Source organism: Sinocyclocheilus rhinocerous, unplaced genomic scaffold (genome assembly GCF_001515625.1).
Source record: "Sinocyclocheilus rhinocerous isolate Xijiao unplaced genomic scaffold, SAMN03320098_v1.1 scaffold781, whole genome shotgun sequence".
Taxonomy (NCBI): Eukaryota; Metazoa; Chordata; class Actinopteri; order Cypriniformes; family Cyprinidae; genus Sinocyclocheilus; species Sinocyclocheilus rhinocerous.
Genome location: NW_015658395.1, coordinates 1,912,211 through 1,925,341, shown reverse-complemented (window position 1 = coordinate 1,925,341; position 13,131 = coordinate 1,912,211). Strand labels below are relative to the sequence as shown.

The following is a 13,131-nucleotide window of genomic DNA, read 5'->3' as shown; positions in this document are numbered from 1 at the left end:
TTATTGACTGAATTACCATATACAGTGCCTCGCAAATGCATCAAAATCTAAACCAACCCTCTTATTTGACTGAACTGCAAATCATACATTGAAATGTAATTCATGTTTGTGTACACACTGAAACCCAAAAGGAATTATTTCAATGTCAAAATTGTTTTGGTGGGCGGGAAAAAAATAGGAAGCCTATAATTTTATACAGATGAAAAACTTTTTACTAACAATTTATCCATGATTGCCCTAGCTGTAAATCTTTAAAATAATTACCACATTTTATGCATAATCGTCATGACTGAATAAGCAAAATTTATTTTATGAATCTAAAATGCATTTACTTCTTAGATTCTTAGTGACTAAAGAAGACATTACAGATTTAAAACAAAGGCATAAATTAGGAAAACAATATCCAAGTGTTTTGATGTCTCAGTCGGCATTGCTGGTTTAACTATCTGCATGTGGAAGTTAAACCAGACCACCCAAACACTGTCTAGAAAAGGTGGTCCCTAAATACTTAATGCATAAACAAGAAAAGCTTTTCATCAAAAGAACTTGGACAACCTGAAAAAATGAAAATAAAAAATGTATGGGGCAAAAAGCATGGAAATTCTACTAGGGAACCTGTTTTAATTGGCTGAAAGTTTATCTTTCAGTAGGAGAATGAACTCAACTACAGTTTCTTTACAAACAAGTTTTAATGGTTTGGTTGGACTGGATTGTGAAAGAAAAGCAGCTAATAATTTTCCAGCATAAATGGGAACACCTTCACTACTGTTTGAAAACATCTCATAAAGTTGGTTGAGAGAATGTCCAGAGTTATAATCTAAGATAAAATATCAAGATAGTGTGACTTTTTGGCCTTTTTCCTTAATACATTCATTTGTTTTCAATGTCTTTACTATTTAAAGGTACAGTAATGTCGATGAAAATGCTCTTTCCCGTTCATTTTTTTAAAATTGAATTAAAAATATGGAGAGACTTAAATATGTTGCTCACATAAGTATACTTTTATTTTTGCCAGTCACGAATTGAAGTTATTAAGATTATTGATTTGCTGCTTGAAATAAAAACATCACAGAACATTTCATTGTAGGAATTTATAATCCACTTCATGGAGCGTGCATTTTTTTATGGACGTTTAAATGATTTAGAGATGCTTCTGTCATTAACATTAACAAATGAACTTTTAATAGGAGCCAACTGTTTGAACTGTGTACAGACTGAAAGCAAAAGGTCCTTTGGCTCTGGCATTGCAAAAAACGATAGTTTCTCATCATTGTGTTTTATTGAGTGTAAATCCTTGGTGTCCATTTGTCTGGCAGAGCTGCACTAAGCCCTGAGCCAAATGACGAGCATTATTTGTTAGGTTTTTTGTGTCATTTCATGCTGACTTGGTTTCCATATGTCTGTATCCCCTAGTGTAAACTTAATTTCATGGGTAATTAAATGTAGGAGCCAAAGAGTCTTATGCATTAGACATCATGGCACATAAACTTTGGGTTTTATGTCACATAGTATGACAGTTGAATCCAGCGAGTAAACTTACAATCTCATAGTTTATTTTTTTGCAGTACACTAAGCAATCATTGAAAGGTTGAGAGATTAATATTTAGTGTTAAAAGCATATTTTAATTAAGACCTCATTTCAACATTAGTGCTCATTAAATACGTTGTGTTGCTTTTGTTTTTTAAGAAAAACACAACCACAGAACAATTAAATTTTTAAAGTTTAATTTAATTATATTTTGATGTTAGCAGTTTAATTTGCTGTGCAGTATTGATTACAGCATACATACAATGTTTCATGTCCCTGAAAATGTAAATTAAAGATAATATATAATGTCTGGAAAAACAAAAAGAGCCATCACTATTTAACCAACATCTGTTTTTTCCTAAGGGGTCTGATCAAATTTTTTTAAGGATTAATGGGAAATGAGTTTGCAATTGTACATTTTTTTATTGTCATTTACAATGCATCATGCACATGCAAAACAAATTGTGTTTAACTGCTTTTCTGGAAGTGTAACATAGCAACGCTTGTTTTTACGTGCGACGGTGATATTTACAGTCTGATCTTCTGAGATGTCAAAGTCTTAATGTTGTCTTATTGGGTCCAGATGTGGTGCTAGGAGAGGTACGTGTCAGCATACAGCTGCACTAAGCTTTAATTTATGCCCCCTGAATAATGCCAGACATTTTTGGTTGGGAATATGGGAAATAGCTTTGGAAAATGAGCTCAGCTTTCACTCCCATCCCTCTAGTGCTCCAGGAGCAGCTTTGCACTCAAATTGAGGGAAATCATGTGAGTAGCACGACTTTCTTAATTGGGTGATTGTGATGCCATTTGTGCAAGGATATTTTATCATTATCTTTTGACAGCAAAATATAGATCAACTTGTTGTCTAACAGAAGCTGTGTTTGTTGACAGAGATAGCTGATGCAGGTGTGAACTCCCAAATTTGCCTTATTTTACAACTCCTGACCAACAACAAAACAGCATTTACTTAGAAATCACATTTCTCTTTTCCCAACATTGCCTTTTACATAATTTAGAATTTACATCGCTTTATATTTTTTGTTGCGGTTGTATAATTTATATTCTCTCCCCCCTCTCTTTCTCGCTATATATAGAATTTACGTTTTAAGTCCAGTTTGATCACTATGTTCCTATATAAATGTTCCTGTGGCTCAGTGGTAGAGCATTACCTTAGCAGCACAAAGTTTGTGGGTTCAATTCCCAGGGAACACACATACTGATAAAAAATGTATAGCCTGAATGCACTGTAAGTCGCTTTGGATAAAAGCATCTGCTAAATGCATTAATTTAATTTAATTTAATCACTATACCTTGATCTTATAGAGCTTCATAAATTCAGCTTTGATATAATACATTGCAAACACACTGAGTTTTTATTTTCAACCACTAAGCAATACATTGTAAAAACAGGCAAGCATCTGACAATCACATTATTTGAAATGAAGCCAGGATACTCAGGCCTCAGGTGACGCTTAATTTTAGTTCTGTTTACTTCATTAAATGGGTCATATCATGATGAATCAAATTCTCCTTGATCTTTCGATATAAAAGAGTTCATTGTACTATGAAAACATTTTGTACCATTCAGAACTCAAAAAATGGTACAAAAAACCCATTTACTGAAACTGGGCTAAAACCAGTCTCATTTGAAACCATTGGATTCCTGATATTAACATACAGCATGACCACCCACATTTGCACATCAGTGATGCCTGCCAATTCCCGATGAGGTCATATGGAGGAAATTGGATAGATTATTCCTAAACACCAGAAACAAAAAGTGTAGAAAGTCAAGTCAAACCTTGTGCTGTTTCTGGCTGTGTGTAGCATCTGCCGCTCTGCATATCTGACAGAATTATACCAGTGTCAGAAACAGGCAGCAGAAGTTTATTTTATTGATCTTCCTGATCGTGTCAGACTAATTGTAACAGTTTGCTCTGCATGTTTGCCTAGTTTTATGAATCCGTCATAATCTAATGCAGGCTTTGCAGACAGGCATTTAAGGATGGAACAGACAAAATCTATATTAAATCTGGAAAATGCTGAAAAGTTGAGTGCTTGAGGCTTGTGAAAAATCGAATCCATCAGAAGCCGAGTGATTTATGATTGATTATGTATCTAAAATATCCAAAAGATGGTTTGTTTCCGTCCTGAAATGACCTGCCAAACTGAATTATTCTTCAAAAACTGCTTCTGTCATGAATGATCAGTGATGAATATTTCTTTGTCTTTCACCCAGGAGTCTGAGCTGTCAGAGAATCACTCTACACAAGAACCTGTTCTGCTCGTATGTGCTCAACTCAGCCTTCACCCTCGTCAACCTCATAACTGTGGTCAACAACCCCAAAGTGGTGCAGAGGAATCCGGTGCGTGCCCTCACATCCACAATACTCACATCATCATTATTACTGCCAGTAATGCTTGCTGTTTATGAAAAGTGAGGGAAAAGAGGCTGATCCACATATTAGAGAACAAGTGTGAACAACCTGAGTAATTGTACTCCATCAGATCAAATCAAATATGTTTTCCTTGTTACAATTTCATTTAGACCTTCAAAGTACAAAGTGCATATTTCACCGTATAAAGGCTGTGTAAAAGTGCAGGGTCAGTAATATTTATTTATTTATTTATTGTTTGTTTTAAAATAAGAATTTAATGATTTGATATTTAGCAAGGATGCATTAACTGGATCAAAAGTTACAGTTAAGACATTTATAATGTTGCAAAGTTTTCTATTTGACATAAATGCTGTTCTTTTGAAATTTCATCAAAGAATCCTGAAAATATATATAGTAATTTCCACAAAAATATTAAGCAACACACCAGTTTTCAACATGAATGTTTCTCAAAATGTTCAGGAAGTGTGCCTTAAGCAGCAAATCAGCATATTAGGATGATTTCTGAAGGATCATGTGACACTGAAGACTGGAGTAATGATGCTGAAAAATCAGCTTTGCCATCACAGGAATAAATTAAATTTTTAAATATTCTAATATAGAAAACAGTTATTCTTAATTATAATAAGATTTCATAATATTTCTGTTTTTACTGTATTTTCGATCAAATAAATGCAGCCATGCTGAGCATAAAAAAATCGGACTGACCCCAAACTTTTGAATGATAAATAATGAGAAAAAAATACTTGTTTTTTATTTCATTTAAACACTTTTAAATACTTATAATTAAGTCAAATTGTTCACGTTACATATCATTTTAAACAGTGTCTTGATTAAAAACCCTATTTAAATTTGAATGAAGATCATTGAGCTATATTCTATATCTGACAAGTATAAGAGTTTTTGTACTTCAGATGAAGCGCATTTTGAGTCCACCACAAAACTGTTTAATTCTCATTGTATTTTCATTGCATAAGATCTTTGCTTGGAATATGATCTTTTCAGGTTTTGCTCTCTATGGAGGAATACATAAATCTGCCACACTGGATTACACTGCATGATCTAAGAGGTGTGGTGAGGAGATGTTTTTCAAGAAAAACATGAACTTTTAGCTACTGTATCTAATGTGATTGAGGAGAATTGCCTATTCTTTTTTTCTGATATAAAAACAGAGCTAAAAAGTGACAGTCTAAAATGAGTTTTTGCACCCTGCTGTCCGGGGTTTGAAATGGCCTGTCATCATGTGTGGAGGATTGGATGAATAGATTCTGAAGTTTTTAAAGGACTAGAGTGTATTGGAGGTGTAGTTCTGGAGTTGCAGAAAGATGATAATCACTGTTCTTACTTGCCTGAGAATATTGGGTTGTGTCTGAGAGACGCATTATCACATTCACCGGACTCCTTCATTTAAAAAAAAAAAAAACGCTGCTGTGCCTGTCAAAGTACCATCCTTACTATGCGTTCTCAAAATGATATCTGTTTTATGTGGCCAGTGTAATGCAGATGTCTTGAAATGTGCATTCTTACGGGGGTGGGTGCATTCTGCAGTTTAATTTACGGTATCCTTGTTCAGCCTGGAGAACAAGCTCCTTCTGTTTTTCCTCAATACAGAATGCATCCCCAGTCTCAAGGAGAAGAGTTTACAGACAGAGTTACCCACTTTAGTTTCGACTTAAACCCTCTGTTTCTGACATAGTCTGACAAGAACGCCTTTGCATATCAAGGACATTTGAATTGAAGTAAAGAAGCCTTGACTTCTAAAGGAAAGCTGTGTGTGGAGAATAACATGTGTGAGGACTTGCTGCCAGTTGCGTGGGTGCAGCAGGCAGATGAGAGCTATGGACATATGGTAAAAAGTTCATCTGGATGACTGACGTGTTGTTGGGAGGTGTGTGATCCAGAGCTCAGCGGATTGAGAATAGACACTTTTGCCAGCATTTTCTAATTAAAACTGCACACATGTTCTTAAAAAGGAGCCAGGCATCTCAAACATTCAGAGTAAGGTAATGTCCGGGCCATGTTAAAGAGATAAAAATGGACAAAATGAATATTCTGCAGGTATTTGTGAAGTTAATTGCAAGTTAATTAACTCACAATGTGAACTTACGTTTCTGGAACCTGTTTAAAATTTTTTTGTTGTGAACATTTAGTCTAAACATTTAGACAAAAAAAACAAAAAAGAAACATTGCCAAATGCAAATAATAAACTGCAACAATATATATAATCTCGCATGATTAGGATAGCAAAATAAATGTACTTTAGGAAGGAGAAAATGCTTCCCATATTTTTCTTGATGATCTCAAAGCTGAGCCGTCCAAAAAAAACGTTATGGTATTTTGATGTGAATCCATCTGTCACTTAGTAATTTGGCTGAAACTAAAACAACATTTGGATCAGTGTTTGTTCAATGTGTTAGGCTGTTAAATCACACTTCTGCTATTGTTTATGCATTTATAAAATTGTCGCTTGTCCTAATCAGCCTGTGTCTTGTTAATAATTTCACAAATGGACCCTTTTCACATTTGGACGTTGTCATATTTGGGTCAACTTCTATAGTGGTGAACAGAAACTACAACAAATATCATTTTTGCGTTCTCAGTTGCCCCAACAGCAAAAAAATTGAGATTGATTATGTTGGTCATAGAGATAAAGATGTCAAACTTGCCATTATTCCCTTTATGTAATTTAATGCCAACGTAAGAACACACAAATTATAATGTTATAAATGTACATTTTTTTAAATGAAAATATTAAATATTCCCTTTATGTAATTTAATGCCAACGTAAGAACACACAAATTATAATGTTATAAATGTAAATTTTTTTAAATGAAAATATTAAAAACTTAAAGGGTTAGTTCACCATTATTAAGTTTTGAATATGGATATTTTTCTTACAAAAACGCATCACCCCACCGGAGCCGTGTGAGACACTTTTTTTTGTGGAAAGGTGCTTTTTTTGAACTGAAGGAATGCAACACCCGCTGAGTACAACGATAGAGCTTGAAAGATCAAAGACAATTTTTTATATAACTCCGACTGGATTCGTCTGAAAGAAGAAAGTCATATACACCTAGGATGCATCGGGGGTGAGTAAAACGCAGCCTAATGTTCATTTTTGGCAGAACTAACCCTTTAAAGAGCTTGATTTACGATGTTAATAATGCTGCCTGTACAGTTCATTAAATTGATATTAATAATAATTTAGACCAATTCTCACTATTAACTAGTTGCTTACAGTATTATTAGCATGCATATTATTAACATATTGACTGTTTATTAGTACTTACAAAGCACATTTTCTGCATGACCATATTCTACATCCCTAATCCTACCCCATACCAAAACTTAACAACTACCTTACTAACTATTAATAAGCAGCAAATTAGAAGTTTACCGAGGCAAAAGTCATAGTTAATGGTTTGTTAATAGCGAGAATTGGACTTTAAAATAAATTATGACCATCATTTTTATCAACCAGCTGAAAACAACTGCAGTAGATAATTGGCAAAGCATTCATTTATTACTATCTTAACTAGCTAGACCAGAACCAAACCAGCTTGGACCATGGTAATTTACGCTGCTGTAAGCTGGTCTTTTCAGCAGGGCTGTCCTGTCAGATTTCATTTTTGCCTAAATTGCTTGTTGCAGTGAAACTTAAAGCACCTGTCTACTTCATTTCCCCCCTTTGCAGATTGGCTGCAAGGTGCTTCACTTCTTCCACATGTACATGCTGGGATGTAACTATTTCTGGATGCTCTGTGAGGGGATTTACCTGCACACGCTGATTGTGGTGGCCGTATTTGCCGAGGAGCAGCATCTGCACTGGTATTATCTTCTGGGCTGGGGTGAGTCTCTGCCAGCTCTGCTGCCCCACAGTTCCTAGTTTTGCTTTCCCATCTGTCAGCAAACCCTAAATTGTAAATATGAACACCCTCCCTATTTGCTCAGCACGGAATATAGCGTGACCTGTTTTCATAGGCAGCTGTTTCATCAGTCTTTGCTCCATAATTTATTGGATACATTTGCTCGTGGTCATGTCCTCCTGCTCCATAAACAGAAAACACTGTCGCCGGCACAAACACTTGTTTAAAGACAGACAAATCAGCTAGTCCACACTAAGGACACAATGTGCTGGACATTTGTGGATGTTTGCGGTTCATGGTTTGTTTCACATTCTGGTGCACTTTACGGTTCCCACTGGCAGTTTTATGATGACGGTTTATGGAAGATCAGGCCCTAACTGTCTTGTTTCACCTGTTCTGTAAGTTAGCAATGACATGGGTTAGGAACTAGCCTGATAAATGGACGAGAAAGTACCTGAATTGTGGAGCATTATTAAAGATTGACTGATAACCTCGTGCCGAATCTGTCATCCATCCCCAAAGGGAGAGAATCCCTTGACTGTTTGCTAGAAGATCTGCTAAAATGCCTTGAGGCTTTTCACACTGTTCAGAGGTTATTAAAAATTCCCAATATTCCTAAGGAATATTTCACCTAAAAATGTAAAATGTCATTATTATTTACTCACTCTCTTGTTATGACTTACATTTGCCCATGAAAAAAAAAATAAAAAATGTTTGAAGAATGTCCAAGCTACACTTGAACCCTAGATGTATTATAAAAGTAGTTTATAGCTATGTTTCCATCCAAAGATGCGAATTTAACTTATGCACAAAACTGGAATATTGCATAAAACATTTGCGAATAAACCACCGTTTCCATCCAAGGAGTCAAAGAGAACAAAATCGTCACTTCCTGATAAGCTGGCACTAAATATCACTAAGAAAAGTAGGAGAAGACACTGAATATAATAATTTTCATATATATTACTTGAGCCTCAAAGCGAGCAGACGAAACACAATAAATGCAGTCATTGCTTTCGGAGGCGGATGCTTTGCTGTTTAGGAATGCAGTCGTGTAAGACAATTATACAGACTTACTTTGATAACAGACTTTGCTCAGGCATTTCAGAACGACCAAAACAACATTTCAGATGCTGTGCAATGAGATTGGTCCGCTGATTAGTCAAGTTATTCTGTCCCATCGTGCAAAGTCACGTGACTTTTTTGATGCACAAGGTGGAATTTATTCGGTAAATGTGTTTATGCACATTTTTTCTTATTAGATAAAAGTTTATCCTGCTCAATTGTGTGCATACGTTTTTTACGTGCATTTTTAAAATGTATGCGCATCTTGGCATTTCCATCCAGCATTTTTTATGCGATATTCCAAAATGCGTATAAAAATAGGTGGATGGAAACATAGTGAATATCATCTATGCATCATTTTCCAAGTCATCTGAAGATATTCAATAATGTAAGTCATTATTCACTGATAATCGTCCCCTCCAGTGCCTGATTCCTCATGCATCAAAGACAATTTAGTTTATTTAGCCTATAGATGCTGAGTTTGTACCGCGCTGATTTTAAATACTTCAATAAATCAAGTGAGGCATTTCGCGTAGTCATGGCTCGCCGTCTAATAACAGTTACAGCATTATCATTCATTTTACATTAGAGGTATAATATTTCGTGTTTGACTAATGTCTCAATTCTCCTTTCAACAGGATTCCCCTTGGTGCCTGCATCCATCCATGCTGTGGCGAGGAAGAAATACTTTGATGACAAGTGAGTAATGTTCACTGCTTTTCAGCAGTAAATACAGAAGACAGGCCAGGTTTAGTGGACAGTGGGTCTGATATGGGATTTATTATATTTTCCACTAGCTGCTGGATGAGTGTGGAGACACATCTGCTCTATGTGGTTCACGGCCCCATCATGGCAGCTTTATTAGTGAGTCAGCGCCTTTTGCATTTATTGAATGTATTTATAAAATCTAAATAGAGCATGTTAGTTAAGGACTGTTCGGAGAACATAGGAGTTCATTTTTATATTTTTTTTATGTTGTAGGTCAATTTATTCTTTTTGCTGAACATAGTACGGGTTTTGGTGACCAAACTGAGAGATACGCATCGAGCTGAGTCCAACATGTATATGAAGGCAGTGAGGGCCACCCTCATTCTGGTGCCCTTATTGGGCATTCAGTTCGTCATCTTCCCTTGGCGGCCAGAGAACCGCTTGGCAGGAGAGATATACGATTACATCATGCACATATTAATGCATTACCAGGTAACTCAGACTGAATGTTAACTCTTTTTACTTGTGGAAGACATCTTAAAATGATTGTTAATGCTTCCATATTTTCTGTTTTGCAAGGGATTGCTGGTGGCAACCATATTCTGCTTTTTCAATGGAGAGGTAAGTAAATTGAGCAATATCCTTATAACACATAAATGCATATTTCACTCAAATTGTGGCATTGTTTACTATGGAACCTTGTTTCTGTCAAGAAAAAAAAATGAAAAAAGGGTAATTGCAAATTTTTATCTCACAATTCTGATATCTTTTTTTTATTCTAAATTGCAAAATATGAACCACCGAATAAAAAATAAAACAACTTACTTTATATCAGAATTTTCTCAAAATTGTGTTTATATCTTGCAATTCTGCCTTTAAATCTCACAATTCTGAGAAAAAAGAATTGTGAGATTTAAACTCAGACTTGTAAGAAAAAAGTCCAGATTGTGAGATAAAAAGTCGCAATTACTTTTTTTTAATCCTGTGGCAGAAACACACTTCCACAATCTACCTACCCTTACGCCATTCAGTTTAAAGTTTTTGAAGAATAGTATTAATATTTTCCATGCAAAATCACAAAACCCCCATAAAAGTACTGTAGTTCATAAGACTTGTTTGTGACAGATAATTCACATTTAAACAAAAAAAAATTGTGTGGCAAGATGTGTCTTGTCAAAGGTGTGATGTCAAATGGAATTGGTTTTCACATGTATTTCGACTAAACATGAATCGTCAGTTTGAATATATGGAATGGAGAATGACTTTCAAGAGGTACCTCAGACTATCAGTGAAAAACTATAGAATTTTCAACCCTTTTCTGATAAAAACTATCAAATGCCTTCAGATGACTTGGAATACAGCATTCAGGTTTTATGTGACGTGAGGCTGACTAAATAATGACAATTACTTGCCACATCACATTAAAGAATGTCAAAATAATGCCTTATAAAAGAAATGTCATCCTTATAAAAGGGGCTAAATTTAAGCGAATCACCTCCTGTGTGAAGGACGCGACCTTTGGGATAGCTTGACGTTTTGTCAAAACACCAAAGTGCTAGTGGCTGGTGTTCAGGAAGTCAGTCAGGCGTTCAGAGCACTTATGCATGACAAAACCAAAACAATGAAGAGACAGTTTCATTAGAATACTCAGCATGAGGTTCCTGGCACGAACCTGAATGGAATGAATTAGCGCCTTTCATCCGCCTATGTGTAAGTCATGTTTTAAACATGCTGAATTATTTCTGGGCCTGGAAAATGGTTCAATTATTAGCCTATGCATGAGCAGCCAGCTCGCATCAGCATCAGCGCGTCTACAAACTATTTGGATGCGTCCTAAGCCCAGATCCAGTTTCAGGACAATAAAAGGGCCACTGACACAGAAAAATATTTTCTTTGTGGTGGTGCTTGTTTACCTCAGCGGAATGATTCGTTCTAGCCTAATGTCCTTCCCCTGTGCCCCTGTCTCCTCTAGATTTGTGCCTGATCCAATATCCTTCTTTGTTATGTGTTAAAAATACACAGAGCGGTAATTGGCACATCAAATTCGGTTATGATAGTAATAGAGTAATATAATTCCCACATTCTCCAAATCCACTAAATACACAGAGGTTAAAACAAAAACATCATTTAAACTTAAATGCTACTCAATTAATCAAAATACATAAGTGCAAGTAATTTTTCTCTTTAAAGTAACTCCGATGCACAAACAGTGCAGTGCAGTTTGTCAAATCACAACGTCTTGACACCAGATGTACCAGATAAAAACAGATGTTAAACTAAAACCTGCTACCTGAAATAGTTTAACGTTCAAATCAATAACAGCTGATTTTATAATGATTTAAATATATAAAATAGATGTATATTGAATATAGCAAACGATCATAGACTGTTTCAATCTAGTTCAACTTCAAGGATGGTTATAATAAAACTACAAAGACTCTGAGCACAAGGGAAAATGATTATAGCTGTGTCCAATTTCATTACACATTACAAATTTCACTGGCGGATGCACAAGGACAGCCAAAATCATAAAAATTTGGGGTCGGTAAATGTTTTTAAATGAATACTTCAGAAAGGAAGAAAACAAAAGATTTCTTTTTCAAATAAATGCTGTTCTTTTGAACTTTCTATTCATCAAAGAATCCTGTAAAAATTTATTATGGTTTTTATATTATAACATTATTACAAGTATTGCTTTTATAATAATAATAAATGGCTCTTGAGATTCAAATCAACATATTAGAATGATTTCCGAAGGATCATGTGACACTGAACACTGGAGTAACAACTGCTGAAAATGAATCTTTGCCATCACAGGAAAAAATGACAATATATTAAAATAGAAAATAATTATTTTAAATAGTAGTAATGTTTAACAATATTCCTATTTTACTGTATGTTCGATCAAATAAATGCAGCCTTGGTGAGCATAGGAGACTTTTCAAAATATTCTACTGACCTCAATCATTATATGACCTCAGTCTCTATGTGATGTATTATGGCATAGATGAAGCCATAGTGAAGTTTTGAAATAAGCAAAAAAGTTATATTTTAACAGATTTTTACATGTTGCAGGTCCAGGGAGCTCTGAAAAGGCAGTGGATGCAATACAAGGCCCAGTGGGGTCAGCGACGACGCGAGCACTGCTCCATGAGATCCACCTCCTACACCGCCACCTCCATCACTGAGGTGCCCGCCTTCATGTACCATCATGACTGCAACAGTGAACACTTGAATGGTAAACAAACAGAAGACTCAGAGCTAGTGGCCCTCAAGACGGGCGAGACATACGCATAACCATTTGGCGAGAAAGATAATACTGGGAAAGAAAGTGATTCAGTCAAACTGGAGACTGGAGACTCAGATTGACTGAACGTTCGCAAACTCCCCATCTCAGACAGCACTTAAGCGTTGACACCAGAACATTCAAAGCCTTGTGTTGGCAAAGCCGTTTCTGTTGAAATATTACTCAAGGCTTTGTTTATATTCTCTACAGCTCTGCTTCTGCGAGTTGAAACGCAAAGGAAACGAAAAAAAGAACTTTTTAAAATGTCATACTAAAGCT

At 35.5% G+C, this 13,131-nt stretch overlaps 1 protein-coding gene across 1 annotated transcript in view; it reads left to right on the top strand.

The window, feature by feature from the left end:
- LOC107722125 (calcitonin gene-related peptide type 1 receptor-like) overlaps positions 1 to 13,027 on the top strand; it is a 51,298-nt gene extending 38,271 nt beyond the window's left edge. Inside the window, exons 16-22 of the mRNA XM_016530348.1 lie at positions 3,771 to 3,897; positions 7,622 to 7,775; positions 9,497 to 9,557; positions 9,656 to 9,722; positions 9,840 to 10,058; positions 10,146 to 10,187; positions 12,642 to 13,027. Coding sequence (XP_016385834.1) covers positions 3,771 to 3,897; positions 7,622 to 7,775; positions 9,497 to 9,557; positions 9,656 to 9,722; positions 9,840 to 10,058; positions 10,146 to 10,187; positions 12,642 to 12,863 — 892 coding nt within the window. The 3' untranslated portion in view covers positions 12,864 to 13,027. The remainder of the gene's footprint in view (positions 1 to 3,770; positions 3,898 to 7,621; positions 7,776 to 9,496; positions 9,558 to 9,655; positions 9,723 to 9,839; positions 10,059 to 10,145; positions 10,188 to 12,641) is intronic.
- Positions 13,028 to 13,131: the final 104 nt, after the last annotated feature.